Source organism: Anthonomus grandis, chromosome 22 (genome assembly GCF_022605725.1).
Source record: "Anthonomus grandis grandis chromosome 22, icAntGran1.3, whole genome shotgun sequence".
NCBI lineage: Eukaryota > Metazoa > Arthropoda > Insecta > Coleoptera > Curculionidae > Anthonomus > Anthonomus grandis.
In genome coordinates this window covers 3,426,615-3,445,090 of record NC_065567.1, presented here as the reverse complement: position 1 = coordinate 3,445,090, position 18,476 = coordinate 3,426,615, and the positions used below count along the sequence as shown (strand labels likewise).

Here is an 18,476-nt window from a genome sequence, read left to right as displayed (position 1 = left end):
AGATCAAAGGAAAGAAAAGCTCTAAGAAAAAAAGTCAGAAGACAGAACTGGATGAAGACAACGACAGTATCGTGTCAGATTACGATGGTTAGACATATTTTAGTTAGTTTTTGCTGTGAATTTCGATAATTTGTTGTATAATAAAGTGTAAGTTTAGCTTTTTTCCTGACTAAAAAAAGTGCTCAGAATCATAAGGATCCAAGTGACATAAAACCAGTGAACTTTAGATTTTTTTAATCTCAAGTATACGGTATTTAAAATACTTACATAAACCACATTCTTTTATACAAAAACCATTTCAAATGCATTTAAATCAAATTTACAATAATCAATTAACTTTAACCTTAATTATCTCAAGACAGTCGCAGACGCACTTAGACCCTTATGATTCTAACCCCTTCATCTAATATTTCATAATTATTAAGTTCAATCGGTTCCAAGGGAAATCCATTGGATATAATATGACCTTCTAACGCAATTGATCTTTTAGAATGATTAAAAATATTTATTACATAAGATTTATTTTTGATCGTTACTAATGTAGAGTGAATTGTTAATTCTTCATCATGAAAATAGGGGGCTAACCAAGTTGTATTGTTGGGAAGATCGGTTTTTATTATATATTTTCTCGCTGTATTTTGATTACGAATGCTTCGAAATTTTCTCTATAGTGGAAAGGAATTGTTAAATATTGGTTTACCAAATTTTGATTTTCTAAGTCAATTTTTAAGCCAAGTTTACGTAAATCTTTAATTTCTAAAATACCATTAAAATATTCATGAAATGAGAATAAAATAAACTCTATTGATTTTCTATACCAAAATTTAAAAACAAAGGAATAAATCTCTACTTGTGCCTTTTTGTGAGCCTGTACAAGTTTGTAGGGTACTAATGTATGGTTGAATTAATTCAGGAAAATAAGTTTCTGCTAATGAGGGTCTAAGAAGTGATGCGTGTGAATCTGTATCTATGAGTAATCGAATATTTCAAATAGGAATGTGTATGAAGGAAGGTAGTTGATTAACTTGGAAACTATTTAAACTTAAACAAGGTTTGTTTTATCTGAGGCTTCTAAATGAAAATTTTCTAATTGTTCTATTAGTGAATCTTCCGAATTATCTTCAGGTTCATCATAGTTGTCAGAATGTGGGACGTTTTCGTTATAACTATCAAAATATGGGACTTCGTTTAGATTTTCTAAGTATGTCAGCTCATGTTTAGGTGTTCATGTTATGATGAGGCATTTCTCTTCTAGGTTGTACACTTACTCCAGACATGGGTTGAGTATATTGGGGTTTTGTGTTAGTGTATTGTATTCCGGACATTGGTTGGGGATATTGAGGTGTTCATTGCGGGTTTGTTTGTATAAACTGCTGGTTTTGTAGTTTATTGAATGGTTGGTTATATGGTCTAGATTGATTTGGTTCATTTTGTCTAAATTGATTTGGTTGGTTTTGTCTCTGTTGATTAAATTGATTTTGTTTATATTGATTAAATTGATTTTGTTTATGTTGATTAAATTGATTTTGTAGTCTTAATTGATTATTGCTAATCTGTTTGTGTTAATTTATTTGTGGTTGGTTTGGTGGTTTGTGTGAAGTTGTCTTGCAGCATTTTAATTATGAAGGTAGGTAGTTATTTTTGAATTGGTTTTGACTTTTTAAAATTTCATAGTTTGTAATAATATCGATAGCTTGATCTAAGGTTTGCGGATTTTGAACAATTAGTAATGTTCTCAGTTCATTAGGGACGTTCGCCAAAAAATTTTGTGTAGCTGTTAGTTCATTTTGATTAATGAGAATTGTTTTGGCCTCGATATTATTAATTTCGGAACAAATCTCATTATTAATCTTATTAAGTAATGACTTTAAGCGTTGAATATAATCATTAATAGATTTGTTTTTTCTGTTTAAGAAAATTAATTATTGCTGTAAATTAGCCCTAGTAATTGGATCATTAAATTTCTGCTGTAATGCAATTTTTATTTCTGCCCAAGAGTTTAAGTCAGATCTTTTCAATAAAAAGTGTTCAGCCTCTCCTATAATTTTTGATTTAATAGCTAAAATTACATTACAATTATCAATCTGGTTTAAAAATGTCTCTAACCTGGATGGTTGAGCATCAAAGCTTTTGAGAAGTGCAACGGTTGATTTTAATGCATTTAATGATTTAATGCATCAGCCATTTTATTATTGTTTACTAAATTACTATTGTCTAACGTTAAATTTATACAAAGCTCTATTTATATAAAGCTCGTTTAAGCCAAAATTTAAAGAAGAATTACTGTTTGAAGTTCATCCTAAACTTCAAAAAGGAAAAAAAAAATAAAATTCAAAAATGAATTATAAAATTTTCAAAATATTTTCTTAATTAACAGGTTTTCCAACAGTTTCCAGAAACAATTCCGTACAGTACAATAAAAAGTTTCTAGTGTCTGAACTGTATCAAATGATGTCTCTGCAACAACAGCTATACTGTAGTGAAGGCATCACATGTCTTGGAAGCTAGCTATGCTAATTCTTCCTACTGGCTACTCGCAATGGCGTACCACTTTTCGAGTTGTTGTTCGAGTTGTTGGCCAGGAATCACTCAGCTCGTCTCAGTTTGCTCAGGAATTAAATTCTTGATCCTTGAATTCTAAACTGTTAAAACAGAAGAGTGAACTACTGATAATCTGCACTTTCCAGGCACTAAGCAGTGTATCCGCGCTTATGGCTAAGGGATCACGCACTAACGTACTTACGTAATTCGCGTTACGTAACTCGCGACTACTCGCATCTGAACTCGACGACGATGTTCACAGAGATTCTCCGAAAGGATCCTACCGACTGCTCCTATTTTATTTAATAAATCGCAACTGAAGAATACAATTTAAGTTACAATGTTGCAACGCTTACTTATGACTGCGCTAAGATGACTAACTGCTCCTCTTTCACATCCTCTATATATATGATTATAAATGTTGAATAAGCTGTGACAATTATTATCTTAAACTAAACTTATATTAAGCATAAGTGGCCATATAATTGAAGCATATCATGTAATTTAAGTTTTAATGTATTATTTGTAAATAAAGGTAATAATAAAGGAGTCCGATAACATGTTATCGGATATATTATGTACTTTTCTATCGAAAGGATTCGAGGTTCATCCTTCTTATATCCGAGATAAGTTAATGATCCTTCCTTCCCCAAATTTATATTTTATTGAATACGATTTCTTTCAATAAAATCTAAATATGGACCATAAGCAAAATCACAGAAGACTAAGGATTGGCAAAGCATTTTGCATAAATGAAGATTTAAAATATTGTGATAATTATATATATTTTGTAATGTTAAAAATGACTTTGGAATAAATAATTTAACCTAATTGTTGTTAACCAAACTTAAATTGTTGGCACTATCCATCTTAGGAAAACTAATAAAAAAATATTCTAAAATAAAAAAAGATCTAATAAAATTCATTTAATACAATATTCAAACAACTTTCAATTCAAATAACTTTAAGGAAATCCTTTTTAAGATTAAAAATCATGGATTAAAGGGGTTAAGTTTAACATTGTGCTCTGAGGCTACTTTAATTTAAAATTAAAATAAATTTGAGTGTTATCTGCAAAAGCCTCTATGTAGTGTACAATACTTATATAGCCTTTAGTAGATCAGAAGTATAAATAATTAAAAGTAGTAGGCCAAGAATAGACTCCTGAGGCACTCCGGATAATAAAAACACTTCGTCAGAAAAAGAGTTGCTGAAAAATTTTCTTTGAGATCTTTTTTTTTAAATAAGAGTTTATAAGTTTTACTGACTGATCTAAAAAAACATAATAATTTAGCTTTGCTCTTTAAATGTAATTCTTCGAAATCTTAAAAAGATTGAAAGTATAAAAAGCCTTCGGGAAATCCAGAAGTGTCAGTGCTGATAAATTTATTTTTCAGTGGCTGTTATTATGTATCAATGGCGGTAGCTAAAACAACGCCTCTGCTTAGATACTTTTGAGACCTACAATGACTTTCTGGGATGATTTTATTATTAATCCAATATTCAATCGGCTGATTGTATAAAACCTTTTCAAAAACTTCGGTAACACGAAAAACTTGCTGGACTTTAGCTATTTCATCATACGGCATATTTTAACAAAAGATTTTCAGTTATGCCCATATTATATATAGGTTGCGTCTAATAAATGGAAATAACACCTTAAGCCTTGTATGATAATTTTATTTATTAGCAAAAACGAAAAAATTTACTGTATTCTATCTAAATTATTCGCTTAATGAACTAACATTATTATTGCCATAATAATTTTTTAATCAATGATATATATTTAATAACTTCTCTTCTTTTGTAGGTTATTGATTTATCATACAACAGGATAAGAAGAATAAGCAAAGATGACTTAGAACAGTACCCGTACATTACTCATTTATACTTAAGTGATAACCTTTTAACAAAGCTGGAAAAGGACACCTTTAGTCCCCTAAAAAACCTACAAATTTTAGATTTATCCATCAATGACTTATCAACAGATTCAATCTCAGAAGTTTTCCAAATACCAACGCTAAAAGCATTATATTTAAGTCAAAATATAAATTCCAATATAGTAGAATCTATTGAAAAAGTAAACCTTAGTTCACAATCCACTCTTACTAAGTTGGATATAAGCTATATTACTGCAGAGGGATCTTCGAATTTTCCTGATTTGTGCAAGTTTCCGATGATAGCATTTCTTAATGTAACAGGTAATACAATTTTTAACTGGTATTATAGAGGGTGTTTTCAAAATTAAGTCATTTATTTTAACACCTTATAGAGCTCGTCAAAAGAAGTTAATATATCAAAAATAACGTATATAAAAGTTAACACAATAAGAAAGTTATTGAAACATTATTGAAAATTGTTTTTAATTTTTTTTATTATGTTAAATGGTTATCGTTTTTAGAAAAAAAGTTTCCATTTGTTCAATTAACACACAATCTTGCTCGGCGAATCCACAACTCTTATCTACAAGCTTCGAAAATAAAATCCTAGTGTCCACGAAATATTAAATCACAAGAATTTTTAATTTTCTTGTCAAAACAACAAGTTTAAATTTCTTCCGGACTATTTACTGGCTCATACACCCTTTGAACATTGAAAGGCTAAAAGAAGCATGCCGTGGAACTATGGGCAGGTTTGTTTGCTTGCAACATCTCTGATGCAATGATGCCAAATGCTTATACAGTGTGTCCCAGGATGAGCGAATTTATACGTAAAAATGACAAAAAATTTTGTAGTAAATTTTGAAATTTGACCGTTTGGCATCCAGCCCTGCTTGGTTAAAAAATAAAATTTAGCATGTTTTTTTTTTAAATCAAGCATGCCTTGATAGGAGCATTTTTAAAATTTTATGAGTAGGTAAAGTAGTATTTCTAGGCAAGATATAAAAAAAGTTTATAAGAAAAAGTTGTTTAGAATGCAAAATTATCCCCGAATACTGAATTTCATAACCATAGACCTACTTTGATTTTTACGTTTAAGTTATTTATTAATTAACAAAAATCAAATAAATATTTTACTTTTTACGATCGGTAGAAATTTTTTGCTCATGGAATGCATGCCGCTTAATATATTGGGTTATTTTTTTGCTGCATTTACGAGTTTTTGTCGAACTTTTTAAAATGTAAACATTTTCAATTAAATGCGGCAGCTACTTTAAAATATCACTGTCAAAGTTATGCACAAAAAACGTACTTAAGTCATTATCTTATTGTAAAGTTTATAAAAGGTATTAATAATATTATCACAATTTAAAGAAAAATTTGAAATTTGGAGCAGAAAATTTTCATTGTGCAATTTTATATGGTAGTGGAAATAGTATGTCGTTAAAGTACGTTTTGAATCTTTTCGTGAAAAATATCCGCAAGTCGACGTAACAATATCTTCTGCGAGATGACTAATTAAACTTTTTAAGGCCACGAATAGTGCTGAGATGAAAAAAAAAGCAGAAAAAGAGATACGATGACAACGATGCTGCTACAATCCTTGCTTTGGAGTCAATTGCTGAGAACACTCGGATGTCATTGAGAGCTAGGTCGGCGATGCTGAGTATAAGCAACTCTGAATTGCAAAGAATTTATCATGCCAGCAATATTAAAGCATTCAAACCAAGGTACTTGCATACTTTAAAAGAGAGGGATGAAGCGCGCCGTTTATCATTTTCTGCTTGGTTAAGCGATACAATTTTAGAGAACAGATATTTTAATAAAAAATAATATTCTCGGACGAATCTTCATTCACGACAAATGGTGCAATTTCATCTCAAAATTATCGGTTTTGGTCCAATGAAAAGCCAAACTTTGTAATCCATGGCAAGAGGCAATATTTTCAAAAGGTCAACGTATGGTGCGCCATATCTTACCATCTAGGTATTATTGGACCATATTTTATTGAAGGATCTCTTATTCAAAAACGTATCTTCAAATTTTGGAAAGATTTGTTGAAGAATACTTAGAACCTTTCAGTTAATCAAAAAATAAATCTTTATTTTCAACACGACGGCTTTCCAGCGCACTCCACTATTCAAGTATCAGAATGGTTAAATAGAACTTTTTCGAATCAGTGGATTGGAAGACGCGGCCCAATTGGGTGACCGCCAAGGTCACCTGATTTAACCATATCTGAATCCTATTTATGGGACCAGCTCAAGCAAATTCTTTATTTCGAGCCATTACCAAATTACAGGGAATTACTAAAACAAAGAATTAGAGATGCTTGTAATTCAATTTCCATTAAAAAAATTAGAAATTCTTTTAAAATATTTAGGAAAGATATTGAAAAATGTTTCGATAATGGAGCTACATTGAATAAATTTAAAATAACTAAATAAAATACATTTTCTGGTTAAATTAGACGTACTATTTACATTTTATTACAAACATATTTTTAAGGATTGTTTGTAATTCTTAGATCAGTAATTTAACTATTAGATAAATAAATTAGTTAGTTTTTTTCTAATAATTAAATATGAATAAAAAAATTAATTGGTACATAAAACGTAAAAATCAAAGTAGGCCTATGGTTATGAAATTCGGTATTCCGGCATAATTTTGCATTCTAACCACCTTTTTTTTATTAACTTTTTTATATCTTGCCTAGAAGTACTACTTTACCTACTCATAAAATTTATAAAATGCTAGTATCAAGGCATGTTTGATTTAAAAAAAATAAAAATATGCTAAATTTTATTTAATAATCAAGCAGGGCTGCGGTCAAATATCAACTACAAAATTTGTTGTAATTTTTACGTATAAATTCGCTCATCCTGGGACACACTGTATATAGAAATGGCAAAAATCACTTTATAATATCATAAAAATTTTCAGTTGTTTCCGAAGGCACAAAACAATACTACTGCTCCTCTTTAATAAAATATCAAGCATTTTTTTTATAAAATATGATAAGATACTCTACAGAACGTGTTATCGTGAGCTACGTATTACCCAAAATAATGGCAACACCGCTTGGTTGCGGCTTGCAGGCGGCGGAATTTTTCGTTTTTATTTTTTGAACCGGGAGTCAGTCACTTTGCTGTATTACTGCACGTTGCATTAACAATTTTTGAGCGTTATTTTCGTGTTTTTTTCACTATGGCTGTTTATACCCCTTCCAAAAGAGTTCAACTAATTAAATGGTTTTATGGAGGCAATTCGGCAGTACAATGTAGAGATTTGTTTTCAGTGACATTTGAGAATAGACCGATTCCTTGTGCAAAAACGGTTTTAAATGTGGTTACAAACTTTGAGACATCTTTTTGTCTTCAAGATTGTAAAAAATGCCACACAAAACGTCAAGAACAACCTGTTGAAGTGGTCCAGGATATCGAACGGCGGGAAGAAATGGTTTGCAGTACTCTAGAACTTGATTCGACACGGTCCACTAGAAGTGTTGGAGCGGAACTGGGAACTCATTCCCAGTAAATAAAATCCCAATAAAACTGTTGCTCGTATCTGGAAAAAATATGAGTACAAATGTTTCAAGTATTCAAAAACTCAGGAAATATTTCCTGAAGGCCAGTGGCGAAGAATGGAATTTTGTGAAACCATGATGGAAAAGGCAAATGAAAACGAATATTTTTTAAAAAATATTTTGTTTTCTGATGAATCTTCTTTTCCATTACATGGCAAACACAATCCTTCCATTGTTCGTTATTGGTCTCAGCAAAACGAGCACAGAAGTTTTCAGTTTCGTACCGAGTATACTCAGAAATTGAATGTTCGGGCAGGTATTTTGGACGACAATGTTAGGGCCATTTTTTATTGATGGCACTTTAAACGCCCAAAAGTACCTTGAGTTGCTGTAAAACCAAGTTCTTCCTGTCATTCAAATCCTACCTGATGTAGACCTGGGATCGGTTTATTTTCAGCAAGATGGCTGTCCTGCTCATAACGCGGCTAGGGTAAAAGAATTTTTAACAAATACTTTCCTAACCGCCTTATTAGTGGGACTGACGATATTAAATGGCCTCCTAGATCTCCAGATTTGTCTCCAAATGACTTTTATCTGTGGGGTTACCTTAAGCAGACCATTTACAAGCATGAATTTAGTAGGGCAACAAATTTAGAGGAGTTGCGAAATAAAAATCGAAGGTGCCAATTCCATTTCCATTCCCTGACACTCTTTTGGAGGTGTGAAATAGCTTTTACGATAGGTTAAGTTTTTGTTTAGCGAAAGAAGGCGGTTTATTTGAGCCTTTTATTTAAAAAATGATATGTTATTAAGTTTGTTTATTAGAGTTTTATTTCTGATTTTTTATTATATTTTTATCAGAGTTGATATTATATTTTTTATTAGAATAACGCTTTAATTTTCATTATGCAAAACACAGCATATTAAACATTTTAAGATTACAATTCTATGCGGGTTTTACATGGAATAGAATAAATATTTAAAAAATGCCTGGATTTTCGCGTAATATTTTGGGACATTTTGTCGCCAAACGACGCAGCTCCCGCGAAAGTCAAATGCTTACTAATCCCGTCCTCGGGCCGGCCCGTAGCTGATCGATAATTCTAGCCTGGACACTTATCCCCGCTTCCATCGATACCTCACAACAGAAGCCGAAATCATGCGAGGCGACGACCGCGTCGCGATGGCAAAAATTCCGCGCAAAATATGTGCCCCATATTTTGCGTTGATTCGAAATAATATTGTACTGCAGTTATTATTGTAGTTTATAGTAAGATTACGCATTTAAAATTTTAAACTACCAAACTATTTTGATACTCGCTTTGAGTTTTAAAAAGAATAAAAATTCGGTATTTAAATTAGGTGGGTAAATTAACAATTTTATTTTTAACTTACATTTTACAATCTTAATTTTATTTAGAATAATGCCTACCTCTTGCTGCATTCCTGGGTGCAAAAGCAATTATAAAGTGCTACTGTTTACGCTCAGAAAAAATTAAAATGGATTTTTAATATTTTTTTTGGTTTTTTTTGATTATCTTCGGAATCATTCAAATTTTCGATTTTTTAAATAAGCAACAAAAATTTGGCGTAGGTACCTACCTAATTTTGTTTTCGGCATTAACATTTTTACGAAAAAGTAATACAGCAATGCAAAAACTTTCCCATAGCAACAAATTAACCCACAAAAGTGTCAAGAATAAGTTTTTGAAAATTTGTTTTTTTTTTCAATAATCTTCAAAACCACATAAAATATATATATATATTCTATTCGTCTACCCTCAAAATACGAAAATGGATAATTTACTTCAAAGTTGCACATTATTTACTCATAAAAGATATGCCATATAAAAATATATATATATATATATATATATATATATATATAAAAATATAAAAATATATATATATATATATATATTTTTATATGGCATATCTTTTATGAGTAAATAATGTGCAACTTTGAAGTAAATTATCCATTTTCGTATTTTGAGGGTAGACGAATTTGAAACACCGTTTATGTATATTTTTCCAATAAAATAAATAATAATAAATATTTAAAACATTTATCATATACCTAAAAATACGTAATAATAAAAAAAATATATTATCTTGTAAAATGTAAAATATTAGGTCCCGCGGTATCTCCACTTAGGCCGTCCTCCCACCAAAGATACGCGACGGCGACGCGAAGGCGATACGATTTCGCCTGGACACATTCAGACGACATGCAGTTGCCCCACTAAAGATACGCGTTTCGTGTTTCCTACGTTTAGTTGTTCAGTTTAGTTCTTTAGTTCTTAGTTATTGAGAAAAATAAAAAAAAAATGTTTGTTTCTGCTAAGAAGCTGCACAGATATCCATTAAAATCCAGTTCAGCATTTCGTTGTGCCATAATAACGCGCGACGTTGCAAAATTTCGCCTCTATGCGGTTTCCTATAAGTAACGAACGAAAACACGATCTGTATATCGAAGTCAATATACTACGGTAAATAAATGTAAATAAAGTATATTAGAGAAAATGGTAATGGCATCGCAACGCCGCTCGATCGCATTGTTGATGCCGCCGATACAAGCACTCTCTACCAGTGACGTCGTCAACAAATATTTACATGATAAATATTTATTAATTACTATAGAGTTTGTGTATAAGTAATATTACCATTTATGAGCTATTTATGTGTTTTTTTAACGGACGAGGAAGGTACCTAACTAACAAAAAGCATTTTTATTAAAATTAAATATTTTATTAATATTATAGATTTTTTAATAAATCATGTTTTAAGACACACATTTTTAACTAAAATAAGTGATGTAAAGGGAAAGGCAACATTAACTTTATACATAGATATCAATATCTAAATAAATTTAAAAAATCTTTAAAGGCAATAAAAAACGAGTAATTTCATCTATCTACCTAATGACTATATTAAAAAAACATAACTACAGGTAATATCCTTTTTTTCTGCCAAAACAACAAAAAAACATAAAATCCTGTTAATAAAACCATGGACAAAACTCTAGTCTTATATTTTTTATAGCCTATTAATAGATGAATATTTAAAAAAAAATATTTAGATATAAAAATATAAAGATTTTTGTATTTCACACACACTTTCACATTTAATTTTTTATTAGGTTTATTTCTAAACGTTTATTCCCCTATTCTACGTTTATGATGATGGTAGCCCCATGATGTGATATTATGAAAGTGTATCAGTACTTACTTGTGAAAAGATCATCTTGAATCGCCTTTTTTTCCATGATGCGGCACAACAGACACAAGTTTTCGCCTAGCTATTTAAAAAAACACTAAAATGTGACCATTTTCCCTTTTGAGAAAGAGCCATTTGACAGATGACACTACGCGTATCGGTCAGGCGCTTATGCTTCCGGTGTTGTCGCTTCAAATTTTTTAGAAGCAGTTTTAGAAATAAGGGTGTTTTTTTGTTAATTAAGGATTTTGTTTTTTTTTTGTTTAAGGATATTATATTTATTCTTGAAATAGGTTAATTCTATTTATACTTTTTATTTTAAATTTTCCTGTAAAATACAACACAAATAAGTTAAAGTAACGTTATAATGATTGTTAATATATAGCTAAAAATTTCCTTCGTTGGAAATTTGTGTAGACTTGACAACAGAGAATCGGCAAATATGTATGTTAACAAAACATCTCTCTTGCCCCTGTACACATGTTGGACTCAAACAAAGTTGTTGTGTACTAATTCCAGTCTTTCAATGTTCTAAGCATACACCAATTCTTTCAAATAGCGCTACAGAAAAAAATCGCAGGGAGTTAAATCTGAGAAGCAATGGGGCCAAGAAATGGGTTTATTTCGGTCTACCTACCTATTCGGAAACTCATTATTTAAATGTTCATGAACTTCTCTGAATGTATTCCTAAAATAAGAATGTGCGTAATTCACGCAAAGTCTTTTATTCATGTGGACATAAATGGAGAAACTTTTTATACACACACCTTATTAACTGAGGTGTGTATAAAAAGAGGGGATTTTTTTCTGGCAAAGGTATTGGTCCACTAGTGAAGATAGAAGGCATGGTGACTGTCTAATATTATTTAAACATCTTAAGAAATAATATGTAACCATATGCTGATGATAATTTACCGTTAATTTGTACATTTCAACATGACAACGATCCTAAATTGTAAAAAATTTTGAATCCTGTCAACATATTCGGGTTTTGAAGTCACTAGCTGAAAGTCCGGACCTGAATCCTATTGCGAACTTGTGGGAGCAACTAGAAAAGTTAGACAATCAAATTCTAATAAATTCCATAATAAAGAGGATTTATTCAAGCCTTGAAAGAAGCATGGAATATAATTTCTGAAGATGTTATTCATAGTCTTTTTGAATCCATGTCAAGACAATGTGCTGAGGTTATAAGGAATAAAGGTTGTGCCACAAAGTATTGGTATTTTTTTAAATTTTCTGTACAATAGTGTGAAATATAGTATGAAACCCAAAAACTTCTCTATTTTTGTCCTTAAAGTAATTTTTTTTGTAAGATTGAAAATAAATATTTTTTTTGGAAAATTTGTTTTAAGTTGGTCAGGCTTATAGGTGTTCATAAATGATATTTAAAATAGCTTTAAAATGACTTTAATAAGAAAAAAAAAAAAAAAAACAGTTTCTCCACTTATGGCTGGTCCACTGTCCGCCAGACTAAAAAATCATATCCCATCACTCAAAAAAGTACAGATTTTTTATTCTAAACAAATTTTATTTATTTTTGTAATAATAAACGAAGGGCGAACAAAAGTTTAAGGGAGACAATTCATTCAGTTAAAAAAAGGTCATAAAGTGTTTAAGGTTGACTTATTTGCAAAATATTAGACTGGGCTTCATAGCATTTTTGTCATCACAGTTAAATAAGCTTAATAAGCTTTTATTCAGCTCTATAAGTTTGACCTGCCACCTTGAGAATAATTTGAGAAATCTGCTGAGAGGGTGAGAAAACGCTTAAGATATTTACATTTGTTTTCAGGTAACCAGTTTAACTTCATATCAACAAGACAGTTTGCCGGCCTTTGCAACTTACAAATATTGGTAAATGTCAATATGAGTGCAAATTTTGAAAACCACTGCGACTGCTGGAATATTAATAAATGGTTAGCTGCGAGGAACGTAAAATTTACTGCTTTTAAATGCCCTATAAAAACAAAAGGTAATTCGATATTATATAATGTCTAAATATACTGTGTAAGTACTAAGCTCAATGCTTTTGTATCGAAATTCTTTAGTCTAAGCATCATTATCAATCGCTTTTTCAAAATATGCCTATAATAGTGCAAAGTTGGCCGCATGCTAATGTAGGTAGGACACATACCGACTTTACAAAAGATTCAAATCAAAAATATGATATGTACTTTAGTACAAATATATATGTTTATCAAACAAAATTATGATTGTTATCAACTAAAATGAATGACAGGAAAAAAAATGACAGGCATGAATGCTCTTTTATAATATAAATCATGTGCGTTTAAAGTAATAATATAAAATAAAAAACAGAAGAAATAAGGAACTGGTATGATTAACGATATGATATTATTAACGATATTTATTTATTTATTACTATCAACGTTTACATAAACATTCTAAGATAATACACAATAGGTATACATAACATATAATATTAACTTTTAAGTATCTAGAAATAGAAAACTAAACTATAAGATAACATCATGTGCACATTTCGAAATTTTTTTAACATTTCTGCAAAAGAAATCAAGACTATCTGCATACCTGTTAACGGTTGCAGAAATCCTATTTATTGGATTGTTTAACAGATATGATGTTCGACAAAAAGAAATATTCAGCAGGTCATGTCACCTCTAGTTGCATAAACAGACATTATAAAATTCTCTTCTTAGTAACAATGCAGTAATAGACAAATAAGACATAGTTTGCTCCGTACTAAAAACTACCCCAAATTTAAATAGTCTGTATCTTACAAACTTTATAAATCTGGATTGGATGTTTTCAATTCGACATATGTTGTTTTTATAACAAGGGGACCGGATAATATTTACGAATTCAAGATCGGCCTAAAGATAGATACAACGTTTTCAGTGCTGAAATATTTGTAAGATCCTTGCATGATCTCCTCAAAAAGCCTAAGAGTTTATTTGCCTTACAGATCATAATGTCAAAATGGTAAGAAAAACTAAGCTTTGAATCTAGATAAAAACATGTCATTTTGTTGGCGCCAGGAATATATTGTGTTTATATCATTTTGCAAAGTAATAATATCATTTGGAGTGAAGATTTGCCTATAGACTTTTAGGTCGTCGGCAAAAAGCAGGAAATGGGATTCCAAGAGAGATCCAAGATCATTAATAAAAAGACTGAAAAGCAGGGGTCCGAGATGGAAACCTTGAGGAACTTCAGAAGATGCCTGAAATGGTAAAGATAGCTTCGTATTTTTACTTGCTACTCACGGTTGGTTAAAAATGATTTAATCCATTGTAATAAAGAGCCGTAAATAGCAAGTTTAGCAAGTTTATCAACTAAGACGGTATGATTGACTTTATAATATGCCTTACTGAAGTCTGTGTAAATGGCACGAGTTTCGCAGCTTTTCAAAAAGATTTAAAAATATAGTTGGTACACAAAAAAAGCTTTGTTTTGACTGAACGCCTTAATAAAGCCATGCTGCTGATCAACAATTATCTCTTAAAAAACTTTAGATAAAAAATTCTTCACACAGTGCTCGAAAAGTTTGAGGATAGATGATAAGATGCTGATGGGGCGATAATTTAAAACGTCATTCTTGTGACCAGATTTAAGGATTGGACAAACATTTGATAATTTTCAATTATTGAGAAACTCGCCAAGTAATAAAGATTGATTAAAAATATATTCTAGTCTAGAAAGAGAGCATTCAACATCGCTAGGGCTTATTAATACATCAGACACTAAATTAAATCTTTCAGAACCATGATTATTTAAAACATTTCCAGTTCCCACTGCAGTGTTTAACATACTAGTGTTGTAAATAGATGAGAAGTGTAAAGCAAATAATTCAGCAATAGAAACGGCAGGCACCTTTAGAGTCACCAAGAAACATTTCACTTGGAAGGCTAGTATTACCATTATTAGACTGAGAATTAATAAACTTCCAGAAATATTCACTGTCATTGACAATATAATTTTCTGCTCTTGTAAGATAGCTAATGTAACATTCCTTGGTCAGATTTTTAGCTTCCAACCTCAAGGCACGAAAGTTTACATAAGTAGCAGAACCACTCAGCTTATATAATTTATGCGTGATTTTCTTCTGAGTTATAATATTTTTTAGTTGTTTTGAGAACCACTGGGCATAATGTTTAGAAGGAAAAAAACATATTATATGTACAACCTTATTAAAACAGTCATACAGTACCGAATAAAAGTTAGCAACAGTGAGATCCAAATCAGAATCTGACATGATGGTTTGGCAGTTGTAATCTAATAAATAATTGTTGACAAGATCGAAATCTGCATGTTTAAAATCATAATACAAAGTTACAGGTGCATCCAAAAGTTTAGGTTGAAGACAAGGTGACTTTCAAATCAACAAACAAATTAAAGTGGTGGATGATAAGGATCATGTTTAACAAGACCACTGCTTTTAACTGTAAAAGATATTTCAATATTTAAAAAGCAAAGATCCAGTCATTGAATTAAGTCAAACCTTCAAAGGCTACCGTATCACATAGCAGGGTCTCTCTTTCATGCAATACAATACTAAGATGGAGACCATGCTGATCATCACTATAAATTCATAAGATATTAGGCACATTATAGTCCCCATTTACTAGCACTTTATTTTAAAGGTCACAAGCTTCGACAATGGTATCGCAGTGCAGTTTGTAAGTAGACAATTCCATTAAAGGAGGAATGTATCCACAGCCTATACATCATTCCTGAGAATCATTCACATCATATACATCATTCTTCAAAAGAGGGGTTGGAAATGCTTAGCCTATGCGACTTTATATGACTTTTGACTGCGATGAGTACACCGCCGCAGTGATTCTTGGAGCTATTGTTGGTGCTTCAGTCAGTTCTGTACACAGCATAGCAGGGGTCAAGAAATTCAAAATCACAAATGTCAGGATCCAACCAAGTTTCAGTTAAAGCTAAAATACTGTAATCTTCGGATTGAGCAGTACACAGGAATTTTTTCAGTTTAGTTATCAGGCCCCTAACATTTTGGTAGAAAACAGCAAGATCATCATCTATAGTCCTGGACGTTCTGTTGGGCCGTGCAGAAAATTTGCAGCATTCCCAAATGACTTAAGCTTATTCTTCCTAGCCTTCCCAAAAGACTATGCCCAAATGAGCTTCCACTAATGACTTTAGAGGTACTGCACTTGTGATGCAGCAGTTTCTCAAGCCTGCTAAGTCGATCCGAAATATCATGTTGTTCATACGATTTCCCATCTTGGATTGCCTTAACTTTATTTTGTTCCTCATGAACAACTTGTAGTTGCTTCGTTAAGTCAGCGTTTGAGGCTTCAAGTGATTTGATCTTGTTTACCAGATCGCGATCCAGAGAACCTTCGCGACTGTCGCCATCAGACTTTGAATTCTCAGGAACCGATCTTTTGACCTCATTTAATGAGGACTTAATACTAGTGATAGACTTTGAGATTTCTTCCATCTTCTGGCACAAATTCGCAATATTGACTCTCCAATTCAACTAGCTTGGCATTAATAGATGTGCTAAAAGTCTCAATTTTCTGAGATATTTTCGTAGACAGTCTTTCTCCCAACTGCTCCAAAGACGCATGGACGTGCTTGTATATATCAGTTATCGAAGATGAGGCCTTCTGCTGTGGTACACGCATACAATATTACTCTTGATAGCAGCTGCGTAACATGGGCTTCTGAAATGGAGAATTAAGAACAAGCAAGGCAATGTTTAGCATTGCAAAAATCACAAATGATTTTATATTTTATTTCCTTCTAAGAGAGAGCACTGTTGCACCTGGAGCAAGACATCGAGATTTTGCGATACCGATAATACAGTGAAGCTGAAAATGTGACCCCAACCACTCCTGTATTATGTTTGTGAAGTAAACAAAACGATAACCACACTTTAAACGCTGGAAAACAGGTGCACTAATAATAAGAAAAAAAGCTCAAAGGGTGCTGTATTTGATGTGAAAAATTTGAATGTCACAGTTAGACTGAATGGTAAGCTATCGATAAATCGCGAACTCTAATGATGAAAATTTTCGAGAAAAGTGGATTGGCAGACATGGTGCAATCGAATGGCCTGTGCGGTCTCCGGACCTAACCCCACTAGACTTTTTTCTTTTCGGCTACCTAAAAAGCTTATAAAACCCCACCTGAGAGTATTGAGAATTTAAAAAATAGAATATTACAAGAATGCAGAGAAATTAGCGGGCAGTCCCTTGCCAATGTTCGTAAGGAGTTTGAAAATAGGCTTTTTTATTGTCTTGTTAATAACAGCGCGCATTTTGAACGCTTAATAAAATAAATTTGTTAAGCTAATTAAATTTGTTTTTCTACCCTACCGATTTACACTTTAATTGCTTCTTGGTCAATCAATTCTATTTTTTTTACAAACATTGATAGCATAATGAATGCCCTTTAAAATACTGTTGGCGTAAATAAAATATTCAATATTTCTAGACATTTTCGCTAACTATTTGCTTACACATTTACCGATTTCATTTTTTTGGTACCGTTGAATAGAGAATTTTACGCTGCTTACTAGAGAAAAACAAACCACCGAGAAGGGACAAAGCTGGGACCGATTTTTCTTGCGCATGTGCGAGCTTATTTGGTATACCTGTCTTATTGCCGGTCCCCTGCCAGACGTCGGTTAGTCCGGTAAACCTATATTTGTGTTCTGTGCCGGTAATATTCGACGCCTAGTTCAGTCTAGTCAAGTGTTGCCTGAATTTTTCTCTGTGTTTATCTTTTGTGTGTGTTGTCATTGTGCTCTTTATTTTATTAAAAACTTTTATAATATGCCTTATACCTGTGCTTTTCGTGGATGTCATTCAAAGACAGGGTGTGGTGCTTCTTTCTTTGCTTTTCCGCAGGAAGAAGATCGGTAAGTTCAACTTTTCTTTTAATTGTTTCCACTCAAAATAAGTTGTTTCTTTTTTTGTTTTTCGTAATTACAGTAATTCATTATTTATTAAATTCGTAATTATAGTAATTAGAGGTATTTATCTATGCAGTAATTAAAAAAAAAATACATAAATTTAGCTTTTGAATTAAACGTGTAATTTTATGACTTTCAGTGCCAAGTTATGGATGGCAGCTTGCTATAGAACAGACTTGTTTTCGACGAAAAGGACATAAAAATTCTATCAGGTTAGCTTTTGATGGGTTAACTATAATTTCTAACTAATATTAATTTTATGCTTGAAACCCTATTTTGCATATAAAAATTAATTCTGTATCTATTATATTTCTTCTTTTTAGATATTTTAATACAGCCTGCAATTATGAAACAAGCAACGTTGGCCGAGCAAAGT

General features: G+C 31.5%; 1 protein-coding gene across 3 annotated transcripts in view; it reads left to right on the top strand.

Moving 5' to 3' along the window:
• Positions 1-18,476, top strand: part of LOC126748660 (toll-like receptor 2) — a 105,154-nt gene that overhangs the window by 43,917 nt on the left and 42,761 nt on the right. For all 3 annotated transcript variants that reach the window (XM_050458038.1, XM_050458036.1, XM_050458037.1), the window contains 2 exons: positions 4,352-4,742; positions 12,959-13,138. In XM_050458038.1, the coding sequence (XP_050313995.1) occupies positions 4,352-4,742; positions 12,959-13,138 (571 nt within the window). The remainder of the gene's footprint in view (positions 1-4,351; positions 4,743-12,958; positions 13,139-18,476) is intronic.